We start from the raw sequence: 21,550 nt of genomic DNA, 5'->3' as shown, positions 1-21,550 counted from the left end.
TTCAAACCCGCTAATAGTATAATACTTAGAAGAAAAATTAGCAGCAAATATATTAACAAATCCTCCCATTATAAAACCTAGTTAAATGAATCTAATCAGTAAGTATGAAGGTGGTGTATATATTTATAACTAAGCCCTTCTTCTGGCAGGGGAATGACAGAAATTTCTTAATGAGAGTGATTGCTTGGTGGCCCATCTATGCATCTTTTGAAATTGCATCACAGAGATTGGTGCTTCTTCTAATGATACTTTTGCTTTATCTTGCTAATCAAAACTCACCTTTCTCTTTTAGTGAAATTGAGTTATGTTAATTTATGAAGGAAAAAAAATCTTTGGGAGGGAGGAGAGGGTTTATATCACCTTTGAAGGATAGCAGTTCCGTCCTGGTTAGCCACCAGCATCACTGGCAAACATTAGACTGAAATCAGAATGATAAGTTAGAAAATATCTGTGAATCCACTCAAGATTTTTTAGTTAGAAAAACTGGAAGGTTTCCATTAAATAGGAAAGGTGATAAATATAAATCTTTCCCTTTTACTTATCACAAGTGGAAATTAATGGCTTAAAATATTTCCTTCTTTCTAATGGACTAAATGAATGAGTCTGGAAAAAAATTCAAACACTAAACTTCTAAGGAAATTTGTTAATTATTCCCTTTCTGCTTGTCTTATGACATGAACGAAAACTGAATGTATTAGAAAATACAATATTCTTAAAATTGCCTTCTGGTCTTTGCAAATCTCTGAATTTATCAGTATTAAGATAGCATATACGTTCCCCATAAAATTCCTTCTGTATGAGGGGTAAGTACCTCCACAACTCTATAGAAAGGCCCGCGTCGTCAGGCTGACATCCTTGCACACTTAACATCTTCAGAGAGCTCAGTTTTCAAGTCACAGTAAAGCAAGATATTTAAAATTGTGAACACACCGTTAAGTGCCCAATCTGGGCCTCAAACCTAATAATTAGTACTCCTCAAATTTAATGAGTGGCTGAAAAGACTAATGTCTGACAACACAGAAAGTATTTCCAGTGACTTCCTACACCTTCACATTCAGGGTGGTCTTTTCATCTCACCATCCCTGAGCTCCGTATCTTCCTATAAACTGCTGACAGTTTGCTACCAGAATGATGCAGCAGGCCTGCTCATCCCGATCAATTACCCCCAAATAATGTCCTTCCCTCTTAGTCCAAAATCTCTCTCGCTCATCTCTCATCCCCTTAGGAGACCATCCCACATATCAGTTGATTAATACATTCTGTAGCATTCTAGTTAAAATTATTAATTTTAATTCCCAATGCCATTATCTTTTTTCTTTTTTTTTTTTTTTCTATTCCAGAAAACATTCTTATCTTTTTCGGTGTCAAATGAACACTTCCATGCTAGGCACTGTGGTTCCCATGGATACATATTTCTGTACAGTGGCAGAATGAGTAGAGTGAGATCGAGACTTTTCCTGGTGATATTTACCTTTCTCTAGTGAAGTCCTTGCAGAGCTGCCAGCCTGTTTCACCTTCACTGTAAGTAATTCTCTAGGTTAGCAAAGCAAGCGCCAGAGTATCAAGTTGAGTAAAATCTGTACTTTCTTTTGTCTGCCTGTCTTTTGTTAAGACAGTCTGCTTATTGCATATTTAGGTATCAAACAGCCATTTTTCTTTTTGGAAAGTCAGAAATACTTCTGTTTGACTGCATCAGAAAATTTAGGGGCATCCAGTTAAAAGACTGTAACTTCCATATTATTTTAATAATTCTTTTTAAGTCAACTAGAAAAAGGTCTGCAACCTTAAAAATTTATATTTATTTATCATTTTCATTTATATGTCACATACCAGAAAACAACACTTAATCGGACAAAAACCCTATCGCATTTTTTGTCATAACTCTCTTTCCCTATAATATCTTTAATATTAGTAAATATTTTGCATGTTACTGCCAAATAAGCCAGGCCTAATGACAGAAGAGTCTACACACAAAGTAGTTTAAAGTTTTCATTTTGGTTCTTTGGGTCTATTAGGATAGAAAAATGTGGATGTTACTAAAACCAGGTGTATGCAACTAAAGAGGTAATCAAGGTTTTAACACTATCCTAGACATCTGAAAGAGAGAAGGATTAAAATTTTTAATGCATTCTTTTGCCATTTTAACTAATTTACATGAACAAGAAACATTTTCTATTAAAGCAAAAGAAAGAATTGATTTCCTGTATTAATCATTTTACATGTGAATTTTCTTCCCCTACCAAGATAGACAGGACTTATTCCTGAACACTTCAAAAGAAGATTATACTAACTGAGAGAACCGCTTCCAAATGGAACCCAACCTTACCAGAATCCCACCTACAGACAATAGATGGTTTGTAGGGCTGGCCTTTATGTAGATCCTGGGATGAGATGTTTCATGGCTGCAGGCTGGCTTCTAGAATCCAAGAGTCCCCACTGGTTTAGGAGAACAAAACCCAAGGAATGAACTTCAAAATGAATTTAACAAGTTGGAGGGGGAAGAAAGCAGTAAATACAGAGCAGTTCTAAAAGAAAGTGGGTAAGAAAGTGACAGAGGTAGAGGAGGGAATAAGAAAGGTAGTTGCAGAAGCAGGTAACTTTTATACCAGAGGGAGGAAGAGTTTTGAGTTCTATGAAGATTAGGCAGCCTTCTCCTGAGGAAGATTTTAAGGATAGGATAGGGCACTTATCTTTGGCAGTTTGGGTGAAGTCGTGTCAGGGCAGAGGACAAACTATATAACTTTTGAGGATCATTTAGTGATATTGTTTGCAAGATGAGAAATTGAAATTCAGCCAATTTTTTAGCACGTTGGTGGGTGAAATTCCCCCCAGTATCAGAGTTAATCAGGATATTATATATTTAACAAATATCTTTTGAGCAACTTCGATGTTCCAGGCACTGCTCTAGGTTCTTAGGATATACCAGATAACAAAACAAACAGTGACTCTTGCCCTTATGGGCAGACTCTGTGTTGAACGCTATTACCTTATTTAATTTTTTCAATAACCCTAGGAGATAAACATTATCAGCTCTATTCCTTAGAAAAAGAAACTAAGGAGACGGATCTTGCATGAAAACTCACTGGCCTTAAAATTTGGTTGCACTCTCGAGTCTGAACTTTTAGCCACCACACCATCCAGATTTCCTGGAAAATGGGATTGGATTTTTTAGTTGAAAATGAGATGCACATTTCAAATGCTGGCTGGCTTCCTATGTAAGAGCAAAAGGATCAAAACTTAAATATATATGGTATATAAATCCATGCCTACATCACTCAAAGCAAATAAAAAGCAGGTACATAAGTAATCAGCTGAATGTTATAACCTCTAATAATTGAATAAAAATATCAGATATATGAGGAGTGAATATTTCATCTACGTGATCTGAAATCAGATGAAAACACCAAATTACTTTCACTTCCACAGAGGTGAAATCTTCCATGGAGATGCCTGTTTAAAATCCATCTTTAGCATTGACTGGTGAAAACAATTTGTTGACACCATTTCTTTCCTTCTTTACTGCTAGTGTGTGTTTAAAATTATATATCCCAGGGAGGATGGGCCAAGGATTATTGAAATAAGCTAAAGTTTCTTTGTATTCCACACTGACTGAACCATAGGAAATGTATGTTTCCTTCTTTATAGAGGTAACAATGTATATAGTATGTGTCTGACTGTAAGCAAATTTAGTCCTTTAACTGTACATGGTCCTTCTTCCTAGAGACAACTGAAGTCTAGACTCTCCCTCTTGCCCATGTTGCTGAACAGACCTCCCTATCTCAGGCCTGGGGTAGTTAAATGACTTTCTAATCTGTCTTAGGGCCAGAAATGTTTCCTTAAACTGGGAATGTATTTATTTGGGGTCTTCAATTTTGGGTGCGTGGCAGTCATGATGGTGCCAGCTGCCAACTGTCATAAAAGGAAGCTCCGGAGGGAAACTCCTTCTGACAGGCTCAGGTTTCTAACAACCACCTCTAAAAATCTCTTCAATGTAGGATATATACAACCGCCACTTAAATGGTATTAGCAAAATACTAATTCTACTTATGTCCTGTGTTTTCATTCCAAATGAGGTATTTTTTAGTTATAAAGTTTTCTTTCCTTTGCATTTTCAAGAAGAATGCTTATTTCTTGTTCTGGGTATTTGGTCTTAAAGATACGTAGCATCTCTAAACATCTTGAAGTCCCCTTTCAATAATTATATCAATAGTTCAAAGCCGGCAGATTACTTTTTCTATTCAGACAACCATGTATTATGTAGTCCCAGGCCAGCCCTCAACATGTCCATCAGTTTCCCATCTTTATGAATTATCTGAACCTCTCTGTGATATTCAGTGATAGTCTAGCTAAGACTGACAAGTCTGGGCTTCTAACATCAAATCTGGATTGGAGTGTTTATTCATAAGGCAAAGGGGCAAGTCTGAGAGGTTAGTTCACACTCTCAGTTACACAGAACTTTTCTTCTTCCTTAAGCTTTAAACATAAAATTAATTTTGAAAATACTGTAGAGATAGTATTCCATTGCTTGCTGAATCTTATACCATTATAACTATTTTTATGTGCTGGTATACAATGAGATATGAGAATTTCAGCAACTGTCTTGCAGCGTTAAGCTGTGCTTCTGACTGATTTTGAAAATTGTCCTTGTGTGGTAAAATTCCTCCAAAGAAAATTTCATTGGCCCTGAATGACAGCATAATAATTTTTCTTTGCTATCCATGACTAACAACTCCCTGAAAACAGAAGTAGACATATGTTATGCCCAATTTAGTACCTAATAGTTGGGACTTTAAAAAATGAAACAAAATTTTCTTGAGCAAGTTTTTGGGTGATTAAATATGAATTAAAACTTCCAGTGAAAGATTTCCAGATGCCCCTGCTTTCCATTTTGATTACGTTTTAGTTCCATACTGACTTGGCAAAAAAAAAAAAAAAATTCACTTACTTTACCTCATGTACTTTTACAGGCAACAACTTCGACATTTTAAACTTAGTGACATTTCCGAAGGTAGCATGCACATTGTAAATCAGGATGAAGGGAGATTTAAGCTGACAGCCTGAGATTAAGTAAAAGCAAGCAGCTGATAATAGTCATGTTTATTGCAGCAATATCTTGAGAACTTAAGTTCAGTGGCATTTGAGGTGTTTCAAACTATCAGTACCTTGGCTTCTACACCTCACCCTGCTGTGCAGAAGGCAGAATGGGGCTGAGTGAAGCATCCACTCTAGTAACTGCCAATTCAAAGTAGGTTTATGGTTTGGCCATAGATAAACTTTGGCAAAAGCACTTGTAGAGCTTTCTGGTCATTATTTATCCTTAAAGTCAATTTCACCAATCAATAAAAATGAATTATTTATCCAGGAATAGATAAAGCTCTTTAATACCCTCACGACATTGACATAGAAGGTCAGATATTCCTTGTTTGGGATTCTGCATTCCTTTTGTGCTTAACTGAATCAAAAATTTTTTTTCATTGTGTTCTCAATTTTTTCACGCATGTAACACTGGGTTTGTTTTGAAATTATGCAGTATTATTTGAAACAATATTTATTTCAACTCATGTCACTGTAGTTTGTTAATAATTTGCTCAACTGATAATTAAACTATGTATGTTAAAGCAATAAAACTGAAAGAACTGTTTATGCATTTGGCGTTTATCTTTGGTGGTATGTGTCTTGAGTGGGAACAAAAAAGGGAAGGTAATGAATTGCTGAGTAGTCTAACCACTAGTCTAGGTATTACCTTCATTCCTACTCTCTTTCACTTATATGTACTACAATTTGGGAGGGTACTTTCACAAACTACCGTATGAACACAAGTAACATAGACCATATGGGATAGAATTAAATTTTCAGTTTAAGTGGCATTTTTTTGTTCAATATGGACATTAAGTTTTTTAAATAATGTCTGTGTAGTTAAAGAACTGTTCTCTAGCTTAAGACTTTATGAAAAGAACCAATAATTTTTCTAAGACTGAACACATACTACAGGGTGGGCACGGAATACCATTGGCTCTACTGATGTTTCTGCTTCTGATCCTCAAGTTTACAGAGACAGTAACTAGTGTCAAGGACAGGATTTGAAAACTCCTAATTCTCCGTGTTACTCTTCCAAAACCATCACTGCCGCCCTAGATAAATGAAAGTCACTGATGCGGAAAAGCCATGGGCTGTTTCTCACTCATTTGTTTATTCAACAGTCAAAAATATTTCTTGAAGGACTGTTATATGCAAAGGTGCTATGGGTGACAGAAAGAAGCATGAATGTTTTAGAATCAAGACATGGACTCATCAAGTTAATTAAAGTAAATAGCAGAGGAAGAGAAATAAAAACACAGCTCGTGGCAATCTCACCCAGGGTACAAGAAAGCAATGCAAGTTTCAGGACTCAAGGGGGACCTTTATAGAGGTTTTAATAGGAGAGTAGAGTTCAGCAGGATGAAGGAAGATAACATTCCAGGAGGATGGACATGACCCAAGTCACAAACACAGGAATGAGAACGTCACACATGGGGGTCAACTGGCTGAAGCAAAGAGTTCTAGATGACCCCATTGGGAAAGGAGCTCAGAAAGACACGAATGGGTTAAGTCACAGAGGATCTCAATGTCAGGCAAAGGTGCTAAAGCTTTAATCTGTAAATGGGGACAATACTCATATCTCCTAGCAAACAAGTTCTCTAATACAAGCAGAGTTGTAAGATGACTAGTTAGACAGTGAAATGCAGGGTTGGTATTCAGAGTAAGGAAAGTGAATAGGAAACATCAGTTGCAATAATCCTGTGTGATATAAACAAGTGCCTGGGCGAAATGATAGCATTAGGAATTAAAAGAGTATTTTCAAAATAAACTATAAAGCATCAAACATAAACAATCACAGGTTTTAAGTTCTATCTAAAACGTGGATACATTTTGCATTCTACTATTTAATATATCCTTATTTATTTTAATAAAGTATATTTTACTATAAAGGCAATTTAACATTTTCCTGTCAAACAGTGATAGTCAAGTAGGTGGCACCGTGTTTATCCTGTGACTTCACGTGGCCTCTGAGATCTGCTGGGATGGCTGTATCTGATTTAAGAAATGCAGAAACAGCCCAGGTGTGTGACTCTTTGTGTGGCAAGATGGCCCCATGGTGAAAAGAGAGAGATGACGTTTCAGAGTTCGACTGACAAAACAATGATGTGTTTTACAATCAACGTCCCTCATATTCAATGAAATGAGATAGAACCTGCCACACAGGATGGCTATGAGTATTGAATGAACGAATGTAAGTAAAGTACTTTTGAAGGATGCCTGGCACAAGGTAAACACAATATAAAATTTAACCATTATTATTATGTATACAGTTTATAAGCTTCAAGATTAAACACACACAGAACAGACTTCTGAAAGCTTCTTTATAGGAGGGCCAGGGAGAAAGAAAAGCCTAGAGCAGGAGAGCATAGCATGCCAGGGAATGGCAGAGAGTAGCTGACATACTCATCCAGCCAACAGGTACGTATACCCGTGGGCTGGATATTTTTCTAGGTGCTGGTCAGTAAAAACAATCTTCCTTCATCAAGGATTTAAAGATGAGCAGAGACACTAGGAGTTAATTAAATAACGGGTCCAAAAGTGTAAAACTGTATCTTTGACAATGGCCACATAAGAGACACACAGGTGCCATGAGGCTAAAATGAAGGGCTTTTGGCAGAATTAGGACAATCTGGAAAGGCTGGTCTGAGAAAGTGAGCCTTAAGCTGAAATCAAAGGAATAAGTAGAGTTTCAGCAGGTGAAGCGGGATGGGAAGAGTGTTGAAAACACAGTTAATAGTAGGTGCAAAGCTCCTGTCTGTGGGCCGGGGCCCCCGCGCACAGCGTGTGAAAGCAGGCTAGTGGAGAACGTGCAGGTTGGTTTGGGGGGACAGGAAGTCGGAGACGCAGCCAGGTTCCAGGTGGAAATGGTGGGGGAGACAATGAAGGGCCGAGACAAATCCTGCCCTCAGGATTCCCCAAAAGGCCAGCAAGGCAAGAGCCCGGCTCCGTGGCTGCGCTCCTCAAGGAAGCTCAGCCGTCGCTCAGAGCCCCTGTTCCAGCCCCAGGCCGCTGGCCCTCATGGCACCTTGACATGGGAGGGAGGGAGAGTATGTATGACCCTAGGCTGCATTCTTACAAATGGACAAAGTACATGGGCTTCTATTTCTGCCATCCATTTTACTGAATATGACGGAAATACTTCAAACCAAATAGAAGGCACTAACTCCTCAGCTACAAATTGTCTGTGTGAGTCACAGCCTCCGCTCTGGACCCCTTCCTCTGCTCAGGGCTCTGTCCTGTCTAAACCGACTCCCCATCTCACCCCTGCACAAAGGCTCTTCCTCTCGCAGGTGGGTTAGAAATGGGATTTCCAGTCCCTCTCTGAAACTCACACATTACGGGAGGAATTCGAGGTCGAGTTATTCATCCTTAGGAAGAATTTACAATGGGAGGTCCGAAAGGGAATGGCTCCTTTGTCATTTATTATGAGATATTTTAGAGGAAAAGAGACGAGAGGGAGGGAGGAAGAGGAGAAGATGCAGGAAATTTGTAATTACATATATATACATAATAAGCTCCATTTATATACATATAATCCTTCTATATATAACGTCCATCATATACGTAAAACATCATTTCTATATGCATAGATATTAAAATCTCCATTAGTTCATATATACATATACATATATATATATATATGTACACACACACACCCCCATCTGTGTATGTATGATCTCCATTGATTACTAAAGTGAAGATATCAAATAGCTCATAGATATCTGGTTAGTACCTGGTTAGGGCGTCTATCCTGGATGGGCTTTCACTGGAGTAGACAGGAAGACGATCAGATGAGACAGATGCTTTCCCCACAGGGACTCTGAGGAAGGGCTGTACAATGGTTAGAAGTGAGAACTCTGAGTGTGACAACCCAAGTTTGAATTATTTCATATCTCTGTACCTATGTTACCTCATCTGTAAATTGGGTACTTATTGCTTAGATTTGTAAAAGAATTAAACAAATAATGTATATAAAAGCACTTAAAACAATGCTTTATATATAGAAAGCTCTACACATCCATTAACGTTTCCCATTATTTTTTAAATTAATTTTTATAGGAGTATGGCTGCTTTACAATGTTGTGTTAGCCTCCACTGCACAGCAAAATGAATCAGCTATACACATACAGATATCCCCTCCCATTTAGGTTACCATAGTGCACTAGGTGAATTCCCTGTGCTATACAGCATGTTCCCATCAGTTGTCCATTTCATACATAATATCAATAATGTATATGTGTCAATCCCAATCTCCCAATTCCTCCCACCCCACCCCTTTCCCCCTTGGTACCCACACATTTGTTCTCTACGTCTGTGTGTCTATTTCTGCTTTGCCACTAAGATCATCTATACCATTTTTCTAGATTCCACATATATGCATTATTATGACATTTGCTTTTCTCTTTCTGACTTACTTCACTCTGTATGACAGTCTCTAGGTCCATCCACCTCTCTACAAATGACCCTATTTCATTCCTTTTTACATCTGAATAATATTCCATTGTATATATATATACCACATCTTCTTTACCCGTTCCTCTGTCGATGAACATTTAGGTTGCTTCCATGTCCTGGCTATTGTAAACAGTGCTGCTATGAACATTGGGGTGTGTGTGATTTTTTGAATTATGGTTTTCTCTGGGTATATGCCCAGTAGTGGGATTGCTGGGTCATATGGTAGTTCTATTTTTAGTTTTTTAAGGAACCTCCATACTGTTTTCAACAGTGGCAGTATCAATTTACATTCCCACCAACAGTGCAAGAGGACTCCCTTTTCTCCACACCCTCTCCAGCATTTATTGTTTATAGTTTTTTTTTTTTTTTTTTTTTTTTTGCGGTACGCGGGCCTCTCACTGTTGTGGCCTCTCCCATTGCAGAGCACGGGCTCCGGACACGCAGGCTCAGCGGCCATGGCTCACGGGCCCAGCCGCTCCGCAGCATGTGGGATCTTCCCGGACTGGGGCACGAACCCGTGTCCCCTGCATTGGCAGGCGGACTCTCAACCACTGCGCCACCAGGGAAGCCCTGTTTGTAGATTTTTTGATGATGGCCATTCTGACCAGTGTGAGGTAATACCTCATTGTAGTTTTGATTTACATTTCTCTAATAGTGATGTTGAGCATCTTTTCATGTGTTTGTTGGCCATCTGTATGTCTTCTCTGGAGAAATGTTTATTTAGGTCTTCCGCCCATTTTTTGATTGGGTAGTTTGTTTTTTTGATATTGAGCTGTATGACCTGCTTATATATTTTGAAGATTAATGCTTTGTCAGTTGCTTCATTTGCAAATGTTTTCTCCCATTCTGAGGGTTGTCTTTTCATCTTGTTTATGATCCCCTTTGCTGTGCAAAAGCTTTTAAGTTTCATTAGGTCCCATTTGTTTATTTTTGTTTTAATTTTCATTACTCTAGGAGGTGGATCAAAAAAGATGTTGCTGTGGTTTATGTCAAAGAGGGTTCTGCCTATGCTTTCCTCTAAGAGTTTTATAGTGTCTGGCCTTACATTTAGGTCTTTAATCCATTTTGACTTTATTTTTGTGTATGGTGTTAGGGAGTGTTCTAATTTCTTTCTTTTACATGTAGCTGTCCAGTTTTCCAGCACCACTTATTGAAGAGGCTGTCTTTTCTCCATTGTATATTCTTGTCTCCTTTGTCATAACTTTTCCCATTATTGTGGCTCAACCACAGGTACCATTCAGTGTTCACTGAATGTTAACTGAACAAATGAGTAAATGGATTAAATTAAATTCCAGCTGCACTGATGTAGCTGCAGGGTCTGTATACAAATGACACTTTTAAATAACTGGTGCCGTTGAGAATGAAATAGCCAATTCTAGAGACATGTTTTTCCCCATCACATCAACACATAAGGAGAAAACACAATTCATGTACCATTAGATCTTTTAACACGAGATCTCATAATTTTTCTCAGATGTGCCGAGATCTGGCAAAAAGGGTGGGAAGCGGTAGAGCCGTGGAAGCATCTCTATTTACTAGAACACATTTAAGTTGTAAATCACATTATAGCAAGAAAATAATTTCAGTGGGTTTTACTAGCCAGGAACATGGTGATTGCAGAGGCCTCTGTGAAAGTCCATGCCCCTGAAACACTGATTTCACATTCCATGTTCCCAACCCAAATCCATTTTTCCTGGTCAGAATGAGCCTGTTAGAGACTTAGCAAAAACCACTGACTGTGAAGAAAATAGTAATCTCTCTTTCACCATTCCAAAAAATCATCGTTTTATTCCATTGACTGAAAATTATATGTGGCTATATTCTTGATCACCAATATTCAAGTCATATGCTTTCCTCACTAGGTTCTTAAGAGGGTCATTGAAAGACTATATGTGGAAGTGCTTTGGGAAAAGTGTAGTCTTCACTTCCTATAAATCTGATGAGAGAGTCTTGCAAATCTGCGTAAAAGAGCATCACAGTCTAAATGTCCTTTTTAGCCACACAGCCCTGTTTTCAAATAATATCTTGTGTGACCTCAGTGTGAATGAGAGATGCAACGTAAAGCTGCTTGAGTTCAAAACAGAAAGTCTTCACACCTTGGGTCTTCCAACCCATGTTTCCTCAGAGGCAAGAGGATTCTGAGAAGATAAGAAACCCCAGATGTAGGCTAGGATCTGTAACCTGACAGCTATCTGCCTTCGTTTATATTTCACTTTGCTTGAGTTATAAGCAATTTGAATTTGAATTCCTTTAAGTTCAAACAAACCTCAGTCCTATCAACTCACTACTTACAATTGTCTTGCCCAAGGATGATGCTAATATTTATCAATATATTTGAATTTGGGCCCTTTTGTAGACCTTTTATGACTCTTAATGCTTTTAACTGGAATTCCCTTTAGATTGGCTGCTTCCTATTTTTTCCTTCCAGAAAGGACTCAAAAGAAGGAAGAAGGTAAGACTGGATGGAAATCCAGATCTACTTGGACAGAAATGGTGCAGAAGCAGAGGAAAATCCAGGGGGTACACCTGCTCACTAAGACTGTTCAAGGACTAGTCTGTCTTCAGCACCTTGGTTGAGAGAAAACTAAAGATAACCATAGGGCAACCTGTGATCCAGCTAGGTTCCAGAAAAGAGTCTATCCCTTACCAGTAACAAAACTTACCTCTAAATTTTATTCTCTTATTGTTCCTTTACTAACCATCATCTCCTGAGGAATTCAGGACATTAGATGCTAGAACAACATGGAAATCTTTGTACTGACTTTCCTCATTGCTTTTAACCTAAAGCTTTGGGGGGAATAGGTGGGTGGGTAATGTTTGTTGAGTACCTACCATATGGTAGACAGAATGACAGATCTTTACATATTTTATTTGATCTTCATACTAATATCGTTATCTCCAATTTACTGAGGTTCCTGGACTAACTTGACTAAGACATACATCTAATATGCATCAAGACAAGGATTTAAATTCCCTTCTCTTTGGCTCCAAAGGTCATGATTTTCTTGCCACCGAAGTATGTGTATCTTCCTGGTCCCTTAGCACAAACACTCCCCAAACTAATTTCAGATCTCCTCTTGCCATCTCTCAATACCCATTTTCCCAATCAACTCTTTTATTTCTTTTCGTATCAGTCGCTTCTTTACTTTCTACCTGTATGGGTATTTTCCTTCATTTTGACAATTAGCATCTAAATGCCTCTTGATATTTAGGGTTTTCACACTTTCAGCGTCTGATTTGACATGGGAAAAGCGTCTCTCTTTAAAGAGCGAGTTGCCAGGCACTTGCTTATGAGACTTTCCTGCAGTTAGACCCTGGCATTATCTTTGGCTACAGCACTCGATACATGCATTCTGGTCTTTGCCTCAGGAGCTAAATGCAGCAAAAACCAAGGGCTTAGGTGGTTGCTTCCTGGCAGAGGTAGTGAAGGGAGAAGAATTTTCCACATCAACCCAGGTCTGAGATGTGGTTCTGGCCATTTCTCCCGGTATTCCAGCTCTCCCATTGATTTTAGCTGCCCAATGTACTTACAATAAACTTGTCAATATTTTTAGGCTTAATCCATCCTAAGTCAGTTTCTGTTTCTTAAAATGTTTAACTTGGGAGAGAGAGGAGATGAAGATGGCAGAAGAGGAAAAGGTGGAACTCACCTCCCCATAGGAACATATCAAAAATACATCTGCATATGGAACAAATCCCACTGGAAACTGGCAGAAAAACTCTGTACACCAAGGTTATAAGAAGGGTCCACACACAATCAGTAGGAACGGAAGAGAAGCAATCATGTCAGGACCTGTGCCCCTGTGAGGGGACACAGAGGAAAAGGGAGATTACACAGGTGGAGCTCCTCCCTAGGGAATGGGCGGTTCCAGCCACATATTGGGCACCCCAGTCCTGGGGTCCAACACAGGGAAGGCTAGTCCCCTTGGCTGCCTGGAGGGTCAGTGGGGCTAACAGGAGGGCTGTGGGAATCCTGGAGTCCACTCACGAGGAGCACACATGAGTTGGTTTGCTCCCAAAACAGGGCAAAGAGGACAGATTGAAACTGCTGAGGAGGCTGACTCGTTTCCCATGACATCCCCAGCGTGAGCCCAAACCTGAGCCAAGGGAATGCTCCAGCCTGTTTACTTCACATCACAGCTCTACGACTACGGAAAAGCACGTGACACAGAGGCAGCTCAAATCTGAAGCAGCATCTGAGCAGGGCTGGGGCAGCCACTACCGGTGCTTGCACAAGCAGTGCATCAGAAGTAGCCCAAACTCTGTCTGTGGCCAAACCGCCACAGCCTGTGCCTCGATACATACAAAGAGCCCACATGGGCCCTGCCTGCACTGCAGTGCAGCTCCAAACCAGGGCAGGGGTAGCAGAGGCAAAGACGACAGATCAACTGTGAGGGACAAAGGAGACTCAGACCCAAAGTAGCACCTGAGTGGAGCAGGTCATAGGCAGCTGACTCAGGCACTGGCACTTGCATAGGCAGTGCATCACATGCAGCTCAGACTTCTGTATGTGGTCGGAGCACCACAGCCCATGCCCCAACACATACCAAGTGCTTCCATGGGCCCCACTTGCCCCAGCACTTCTCCCCTATGGGGGAAGTTTGCTGGTGCTAGCAGTGGGGAGATCACACACTTAAAGAGAACAGAGAAAGTTTAGACCTGTTATTCAGGGCTTCTGCTCCAGCAACGAGGGATGGGCCCCTGCCCCCGATAGGGTGATGATGGCCACTGAGCAGAGGAGGGGAAGCCCCAGCTGGCATCTGGTTCAAGCCCTGGCTCCCCCTTCTCCAACCTCACCTCCCACCAAGATGATAGCTGCCAGCAAAACAGCAAAGACATGGCTTACGTTCACATCAAATCCAACTCTCCCACCAAAGCCACACAACACACGCAGACTGTACAGGGAGGCTCCCACATAAGGGCACACCCTCAAGATCTCAAACAGGGAACTGTTTCACCAAATTTTCTAGAGACAAAAAAGTTGAACAAAATGAGAAGAAAGAGAAATTGGTCTCATTTGAAAAAGCAAGAGAAGAACCCCTGAAAAAACAAATAATGAGAAATAATGTATCAGATAAAGAATTCAAAGCATTAGTAAAAAGAATGCTAACTGAATTAGCAAAAAGAATAGAGGAACACAGTGGAATTTTAATCAGTCAGAATTGAAGAATACAATAACTGAAATAAAAAATACACGAGAAAGGATTAATACCAGAGAAGGTGATACAGATTAATGCATAAGTGATCCAGAAGACAGAATAATGGAAATCATCCAATCAGAACAGCAAAAGGAATTTTTTTTAATGAGATCAATTTAAGAGATCTCTGGAACAACAACAAGTATACCAACGTTTACATTATAGGGGTCCCAGAAGGTGAAGAGAGAGAGAAGGGGATTGAAAATATATTTGATGAAAATATGGCTGAAAATTTCATAAAACTTTAGAAGAAAACAGCTATGCAATCCAGGAAGCACAGAGGATCCCAAACAAGATGAGTCCAAACAGATCTACACAAAGGTATATCGCACTTAAAATAACAAAAGTTAAAGATACAGAGAATTTAAAGGCAGCAAGAGAAAAACAAAGAGTCATATATAAAGGAACCACCATAAGGCTATAAGCTGATTTTTCTGCAGAAACTTTGCAGGCTGGAAAGGACAGGCATCATTATTGAAAGTGCTAAAAGGGAAAAACCTGGTTTTCCTGTGGGACAACGGTGGTGGCGGTTGGGTCGGAAGAGTGAGCGACTCTTCGGCTAGTTTTTCCTGCTTGTTTTCTCCTCCCTTTTTTTTTGTCGGTAGAGCGTAGTTATGGGTCACAAGAAGAAGCAGGAGCTGAAGCCATGGTGCTGGTATTGTAATAGAGATTTTGATGATGAGAAGATCCTTATACAGCACCAAAAAGCAAAGCATTTTAAATGTCATATATGTCATAAGAAACTGTATACAGGACCTGGCTTAGCTATTCATTGCATGCAGGTGCATAAAGAGACCATAGATGCAGTACCAAATGCAATACCTGGGAGAACAGACATAGAGTTGGAAATATATGGTATGGAAAGTATTCCAAAAAAAGACGTGGATGAAAGAAGATGACTTCTTGAACAGAAAACACAAGCAGAGAGTCAAAAAAAGAAGCAACCAGAGGATTATGATGAATATGATGATGATGACTCTGCAGCTTCAACTTCACTTCAACCACAGCCTGTTCAACCTCAGCAAGGTTATATCCCCCCAATGGCACAACCAGGACTACCACCAGTTCCAGGAGCACCGGGAATGCCACCTGGAATGATGCCAACGGGTGGAATGATGCCACCTGGACCGGGAATACCACCTCTGATGCCTGGTATGCCACCAGGTACGCCCCCTCCTGTTCCATGTACTGGAATTCCTCCAATGACTCAAGCACAGGCTGTTTCAGCGCCAGATATTCTTTACAGACCACCTACACCAACAGCAACAGTTCCAGCTCCACAGCCTCCAGTTACTAAGCCTCTTCTCCCCAGTGTGAGACAGGCTCAGGCAGCTGTCCAAAGGCCTGTTGGTACAGATTTCAAGCCCTTAAATAGTACCCCTGCAACAACTACAGAACTCCCAAAGCCTACATTCCCTGCATATACACAGTCTACAGCTTCAACCACTAGTACAACAAATAGCACTGCAGCTAAACCAGCAGCTTCAATAACAAGTAAGCCTGCTACACTTATGACGACCAGTGCAACCAGTAAGTTGATCCATCCAGATGAGGATATATTGCTGGAAGAGAGAAGAGCACAGTTACCTAAATATCAACGTAATCTTCCTTGACCAGGAGAGGCTCCCATTGGTAATCCACCCATTGGACCAATTGGAGGTATGAGGCCACCACAGCCAGGCATCCCACAGCAACAAGGAACGAGACCCCCAATGCCACCTCAGAGCATGCCAGGTTATATTCCTAGTGCTATGCTGCCGTATGGGCAGGGACTGCCAATGGTGCCCCCTTACCAAGGTGGGCCTCCTCAACCTCCGATAGGAATGAGACCTCCTGTAATGTTGCAAGGTGGCCGTTACTGATCTTACTTCATCCAGTCTAATAGGTTTGGAGATTAAACCTTTTCTCAACTTGTGCTGTTTATATAGCCAAGCTTCTGTCAATAAGGCTTCATTGTGACTTTAACAAACATTATCTTCCCACATACCAGGAACTATTGGACATTTATTTTACATGCGAAAATTTATCTGGAATGATAAAGCAGGAACTTTTCCTGAAGTTGCAATTTTAAAAAAATAAAAATAAAAGGGAAAAACCTGCAACCTAGGATACTCTACCCAACAAAATTATCATTTAGAACTAAAGGAGACATAAACTTCTCAGACAAGCAAAAACTAAAAGAGTTAATCAATGTTAAACCTACTTTAGAGAAAAGTTAAAGGGTCTTCTCTGAGTGGAAAATAAAAGGCATTAACAAGAAGAAAGAATCCACAGGAACAGAAAAATCCCACTAGTAACGAAAAACATATAGTAAAGGCTGAGGATTAACCACTTAAATAAGCTAGTACAAAGAACGAAAGAAAAAAATTGTAAAAGCAACTATAACTAAAATACATAGTAAAGGGATAAATTTGAAGATGTATAATATGACATCAAAAGCACAAAATGTGGGGAAGGGAAATAAAAAATGTAGATCTTATACTGCTTAAAAGAGACTCACTTCAGAACTAAAGACACACACAGACTAAAAGTAAGAGAATGGAAAAAGATATTTCACGCAAATAGAAATGACAAGAAGTTAGGGACAGTGATATTCATCTCAGATAAAATAGACTAAAACAAAGTCTATAACAAAAGACAAAGAAGGGCATTATATGATGATAAAAGGATCAATACAAGAAGAGGATATTATACTCAATAACATATATGTACCCAATAGTGGAAGACTTATATATATAAAGCAAATACCAAAAGACAAAAAGGGAGAAGTTAACAGTTACATAATAATAGTGGGGGAATTCAACACCCCCACTGACATCAGTGGAAAGATTATCCAGACAGAAAATCAAAAAGTTTTAGATGACACAATAGAGTGGACTGAATAGGTATTTGAGGACATTCCATCTAAAAACAGCAGAATACACATTCTTTTCAAGTGCAGATGGAACGTTCTCTAGGATAGATCACATGCTAGGCCTATCTATCATCTAAAGGAATTAGAAAAAGAAGAACAAACAAAGCCCAAACCCAGCAGAAGGGAGAAAAAATGAAGATTGGAAAGTAAATAAATACAGAAATATTTTTAAAAATCAATGAAATCAAACCTTTGTTTTTAAAAAGACAAACAAAATAAACCTTTAGCCAGCCTAAAGAAGAAAAGAGAGAAAAGCCAAACAAAATAAGAAATAAAAGAGGAAAAATAACACCTGATGCCACAGAGATACCAAAAAAACCATATGGGATTACTACAAATAGTTATATGCCAACCAACTGGACAACCTAGAAGAAATGGACAAATTTCTAGAAGTTGTACCACCTGCCAAGACTGAATCAGGAAGAAAGAGACAGTCTGAACAGACTGATAACTAGACATGAAATTGAATTAATAATTTAAAAGACTCACAGAAAAAAAATAGTCCAGAGGAATTCTACCAACTTTATAAAGAAGAGCTAATAACTTTTAGTCTCAAACTATTCCAAAAAATTGAAGAGGGTGGGACACTCCCAAATTCAGTTTATGAGGCTACGTTACCTTGAATCCAAGACCGGACGAAGACACTACACAAAAGGAAATTACAGGCCAATATCTCTGATGAATACAGATGTAAAAATCCTCAACAAAATATTAGCAAACCAAATCCAGTGCTATATAAAAGGATCACATACCATATTCAAGTGGGATTTATTCTATAGATGGTTCAACACTCACAAATCAATCAATGTGATACACCACATTAACAAATCTAAGGGAAAACTCACGACAGCATCCCAACAAATACAAGAAGAAAAAAAATGCATTTGTCAGAATTCAACATCCATTCATGATTAAAACTCTCATCAAAAAGACGCAGATGTAGAGAATGGACTTGAGGACCCAGGGAGGGGGAAGGGTCAACTGGGACGAAGTGAGAGAGTGGCATTGATATATATACACTACCCAATGTAAAATAGCTAGCTAGTGGGAAGCAGCCGCATAGCACAGGGAGATCAGCTCAGTGCTTTGTGACCACCTAGAGGGGTGGGCTAGGGAGGATGGGAGGGAGACACAAAGGGGAGGGGATATGGGGATATATGTATATGTATAGCTGATTCACTTTGTTATACAGCAGTAACTAACACAACATTGTAAAGCAATTATACTCCAATAAAGATGTTTAAAAAAAATAAACTCTCATAAAGATGGGTAAAGAGGGAACATATCTCAGTATAATAAAAGCCATTTATGACAAACTCATAGCTGATATCATACTCAACAGTGAAAAGCTGAAAGCCTTTCTTCTAAAATCAGGAACAAAACAAAGACGCATATTCTCTCCACTTCCACTTAACATAGTGTTGTATTTCCTTGCCACAGAAATCAGACAAGAAAAAGAAATAAATACTATCCAAATTGGAAGGGAAGAAAACTGTCAATATTTGCAGATGACATGATACTCTATATCAAAAACCCTAAAGTATCTACCAGAACACTATTAGAATAAATGCATTCAGTAAAGTTGAGGATACAAGATTAATTATATAGAAATCTGTTAGTTTCTATAACTAAAAATGAACTATCAGAAAGAGAATGAAGGAAAACAATCCCATATAAAATTACATCAAAAAGAATAGAATATCCAGGAATAAACTTAACCAAAGAGGTGAAAGACATACTCTGAAAACTATGAAGTATCGATGAAGGAGTTTGAAAATTATACAAAGAAATGGAAAGATACACTGTGCTCTTAGATTGGAAGAATTAATGTTGTTAAAAATATCCATACTACCAAAGCTATCTACAGATGTAATGCAATCCCTATCAAAATATCCAGAACATTTTTTCACAGAACTATAAAAAAAAATCTTAAAATTGATATGGAATGACTAAAGACCCTGAATGTCAAAACAATCTTGAGAAAAAAGAACAAAGCTGGAGGTATAACCCTTCCTGACTTCTGAATATATTTGAAAGTTACAGTAACCAAACCAGTATGGTACTGGCACAAAAAGAGACACATAGATCAATGGAACAGAATAGAGAGACCAGAAATAAACCCACACACCTACGGTCAATTAATCTATGACAAAGGAGGCAAGGATATACAATGGAGAAAAGACAGCCTCTTCAGCAAGTGGTGCTGGGAAAGCCGGACAGCCGCATGTAAATCAATGAGTTTAAAACATTTCCTCATACCATATACAAAATAAACTCAAAATGGATTAAAGGCCTAAATGTAAGACCCGAAACCATAAAACTTCTAGACGAGAACATAGAACACTCTGACATAAATTATGGCTATATTTCTCTGTGGTATACAATATATCCTTGTTGCTTATATGTTTTATACAGTGTTTGTATCTCTTAATCCCACACCCCTATCTTGCCCCTCACACCTTCTCTCTTCCCATTGGTAACCACTAGTTTGTTCTCTATATCTGTGAGTCTGTTTCTGTTTTGTTATATACATGTTTGTTTTACTTTTTAGATTCCACATGTAAGTGATAACAGAGTATGTCTTTTTCTGGCAGACATAATAATTTTATATGGATTATAACCTATGGAAAGACTGAATCACTATGTTGTACACTGAAACAAATATAATATTGTAAATCAACTATACTTCCTTAAAAAAAAGAAAAAATGCAAAAAAATGAAAGATAAAAAACCTTTTAACTTAGACAGGGAGAGTATTTTTATAGTCACAGCAGTCACTCAGTGGTAGTTATCCATCACAAAACTCCAAGTAAACATACATCACATTTGCAGAAGTACATACATCCAAAGACAAACACAGCATGCTGGAAGTCACCAGCTGATAAATAAGCACCTTAACTTCACTGCCTATACTCACAGAACGTTAGATGCCTACATCATAGTGCTATTTTAAAGTTACATCAGCTCAATACACAAAAGATTACTGTGGTCCATTTTTTTTTTCTGTGTGAATACTGCTAACCTTTAAGCCCTTACCAGTCCCATTTCCTTTACTAACAATCTCAACCACCTAATTTTCATAACCTAGAGAGTCACATGCCATGAAAAACTCTCTACTTTGGCCTCCTTCCCATACTTTCTCTTCCCCTGCCTTTATGTGTGACCCTTTATATCATAATTTAGTGATTCCTCTTAAAAACCCTACTCCAAGCTCACCTCCACTAGAACTCCATTTCTGATTTATTTTCCTAAACTTGAGATATTTTCCTAGACTTGGGATAAGTGATAAGTTATAAAGCAATGAACATTTATTGTTTCTTTCTGTACAAGTATCATACATCCCCACCTTAGTGAACTTGTAAGTTGTCATTTGACTTACTTTGGTAATAGAATGAGAGCCCCAATGACATGTGCTGTTTCCAGGTGGAAATTTTAAGAAAAAGCCTGCAGTGTTTCACCATGTTTCTTTGTTTCTTGGGGTTTTATTTTTTTGGCTGTGCCACGCGGCTTGTGGGATCTTAGTTCCCTGACCAGGAATTGAACCTGTGCCCTCGGCAGTGAAAGTGTGGAGTCCTAACCACTGGAACTCCAGGAAATTCCCCACCATGTTTCTTTTAACACAAGCCCAGCCATATTCCAGATAAGGGCTTCCTACTCAAATTGGATACTAGAATGAAGACAACATGTAGAAGTATATATATATACACATACATAAGTTGACCTTTGAACACCACCAGGGTTAGGGCAACCCACCCTCTGCACAGTCAAAAATCTGTGTATAACTCTATAGTTGACCCTCCATATCCATGGTTCCACATCTGCAGATTCAACTAACCAGGGATCATATAATACACATTTATTGAAAAAAAATTTGCACAAAAGTGGACCTATGCAGTCCAAACCT

At 38.9% G+C, this 21,550-nt stretch overlaps 1 protein-coding gene across 1 annotated transcript; it reads left to right on the top strand.

Annotated features, from left to right (window-relative positions):
- The first annotated feature begins 15,343 nt into the window (after window positions 1–15,343).
- LOC132507177 (BUB3-interacting and GLEBS motif-containing protein ZNF207-like) lies at window positions 15,344–16,747 on the top strand. Its single transcript, XM_060126275.1, is given in 1 exon segment — window positions 15,344–16,747. A coding segment is annotated over 1 exon segment (1,248 nt). The 5' UTR covers window positions 15,344–15,346; the 3' UTR covers window positions 16,595–16,747.
- The last annotated feature ends 4,803 nt before the right edge of the window (window positions 16,748–21,550 follow it).

The sequence above is a fragment of the Lagenorhynchus albirostris genome, chromosome 16 (assembly GCF_949774975.1).
Source record: "Lagenorhynchus albirostris chromosome 16, mLagAlb1.1, whole genome shotgun sequence".
NCBI classification, from domain to species: domain Eukaryota; kingdom Metazoa; phylum Chordata; class Mammalia; order Artiodactyla; family Delphinidae; genus Lagenorhynchus; species Lagenorhynchus albirostris.
This window is presented reverse-complemented; position numbering and strand designations above follow the sequence as displayed.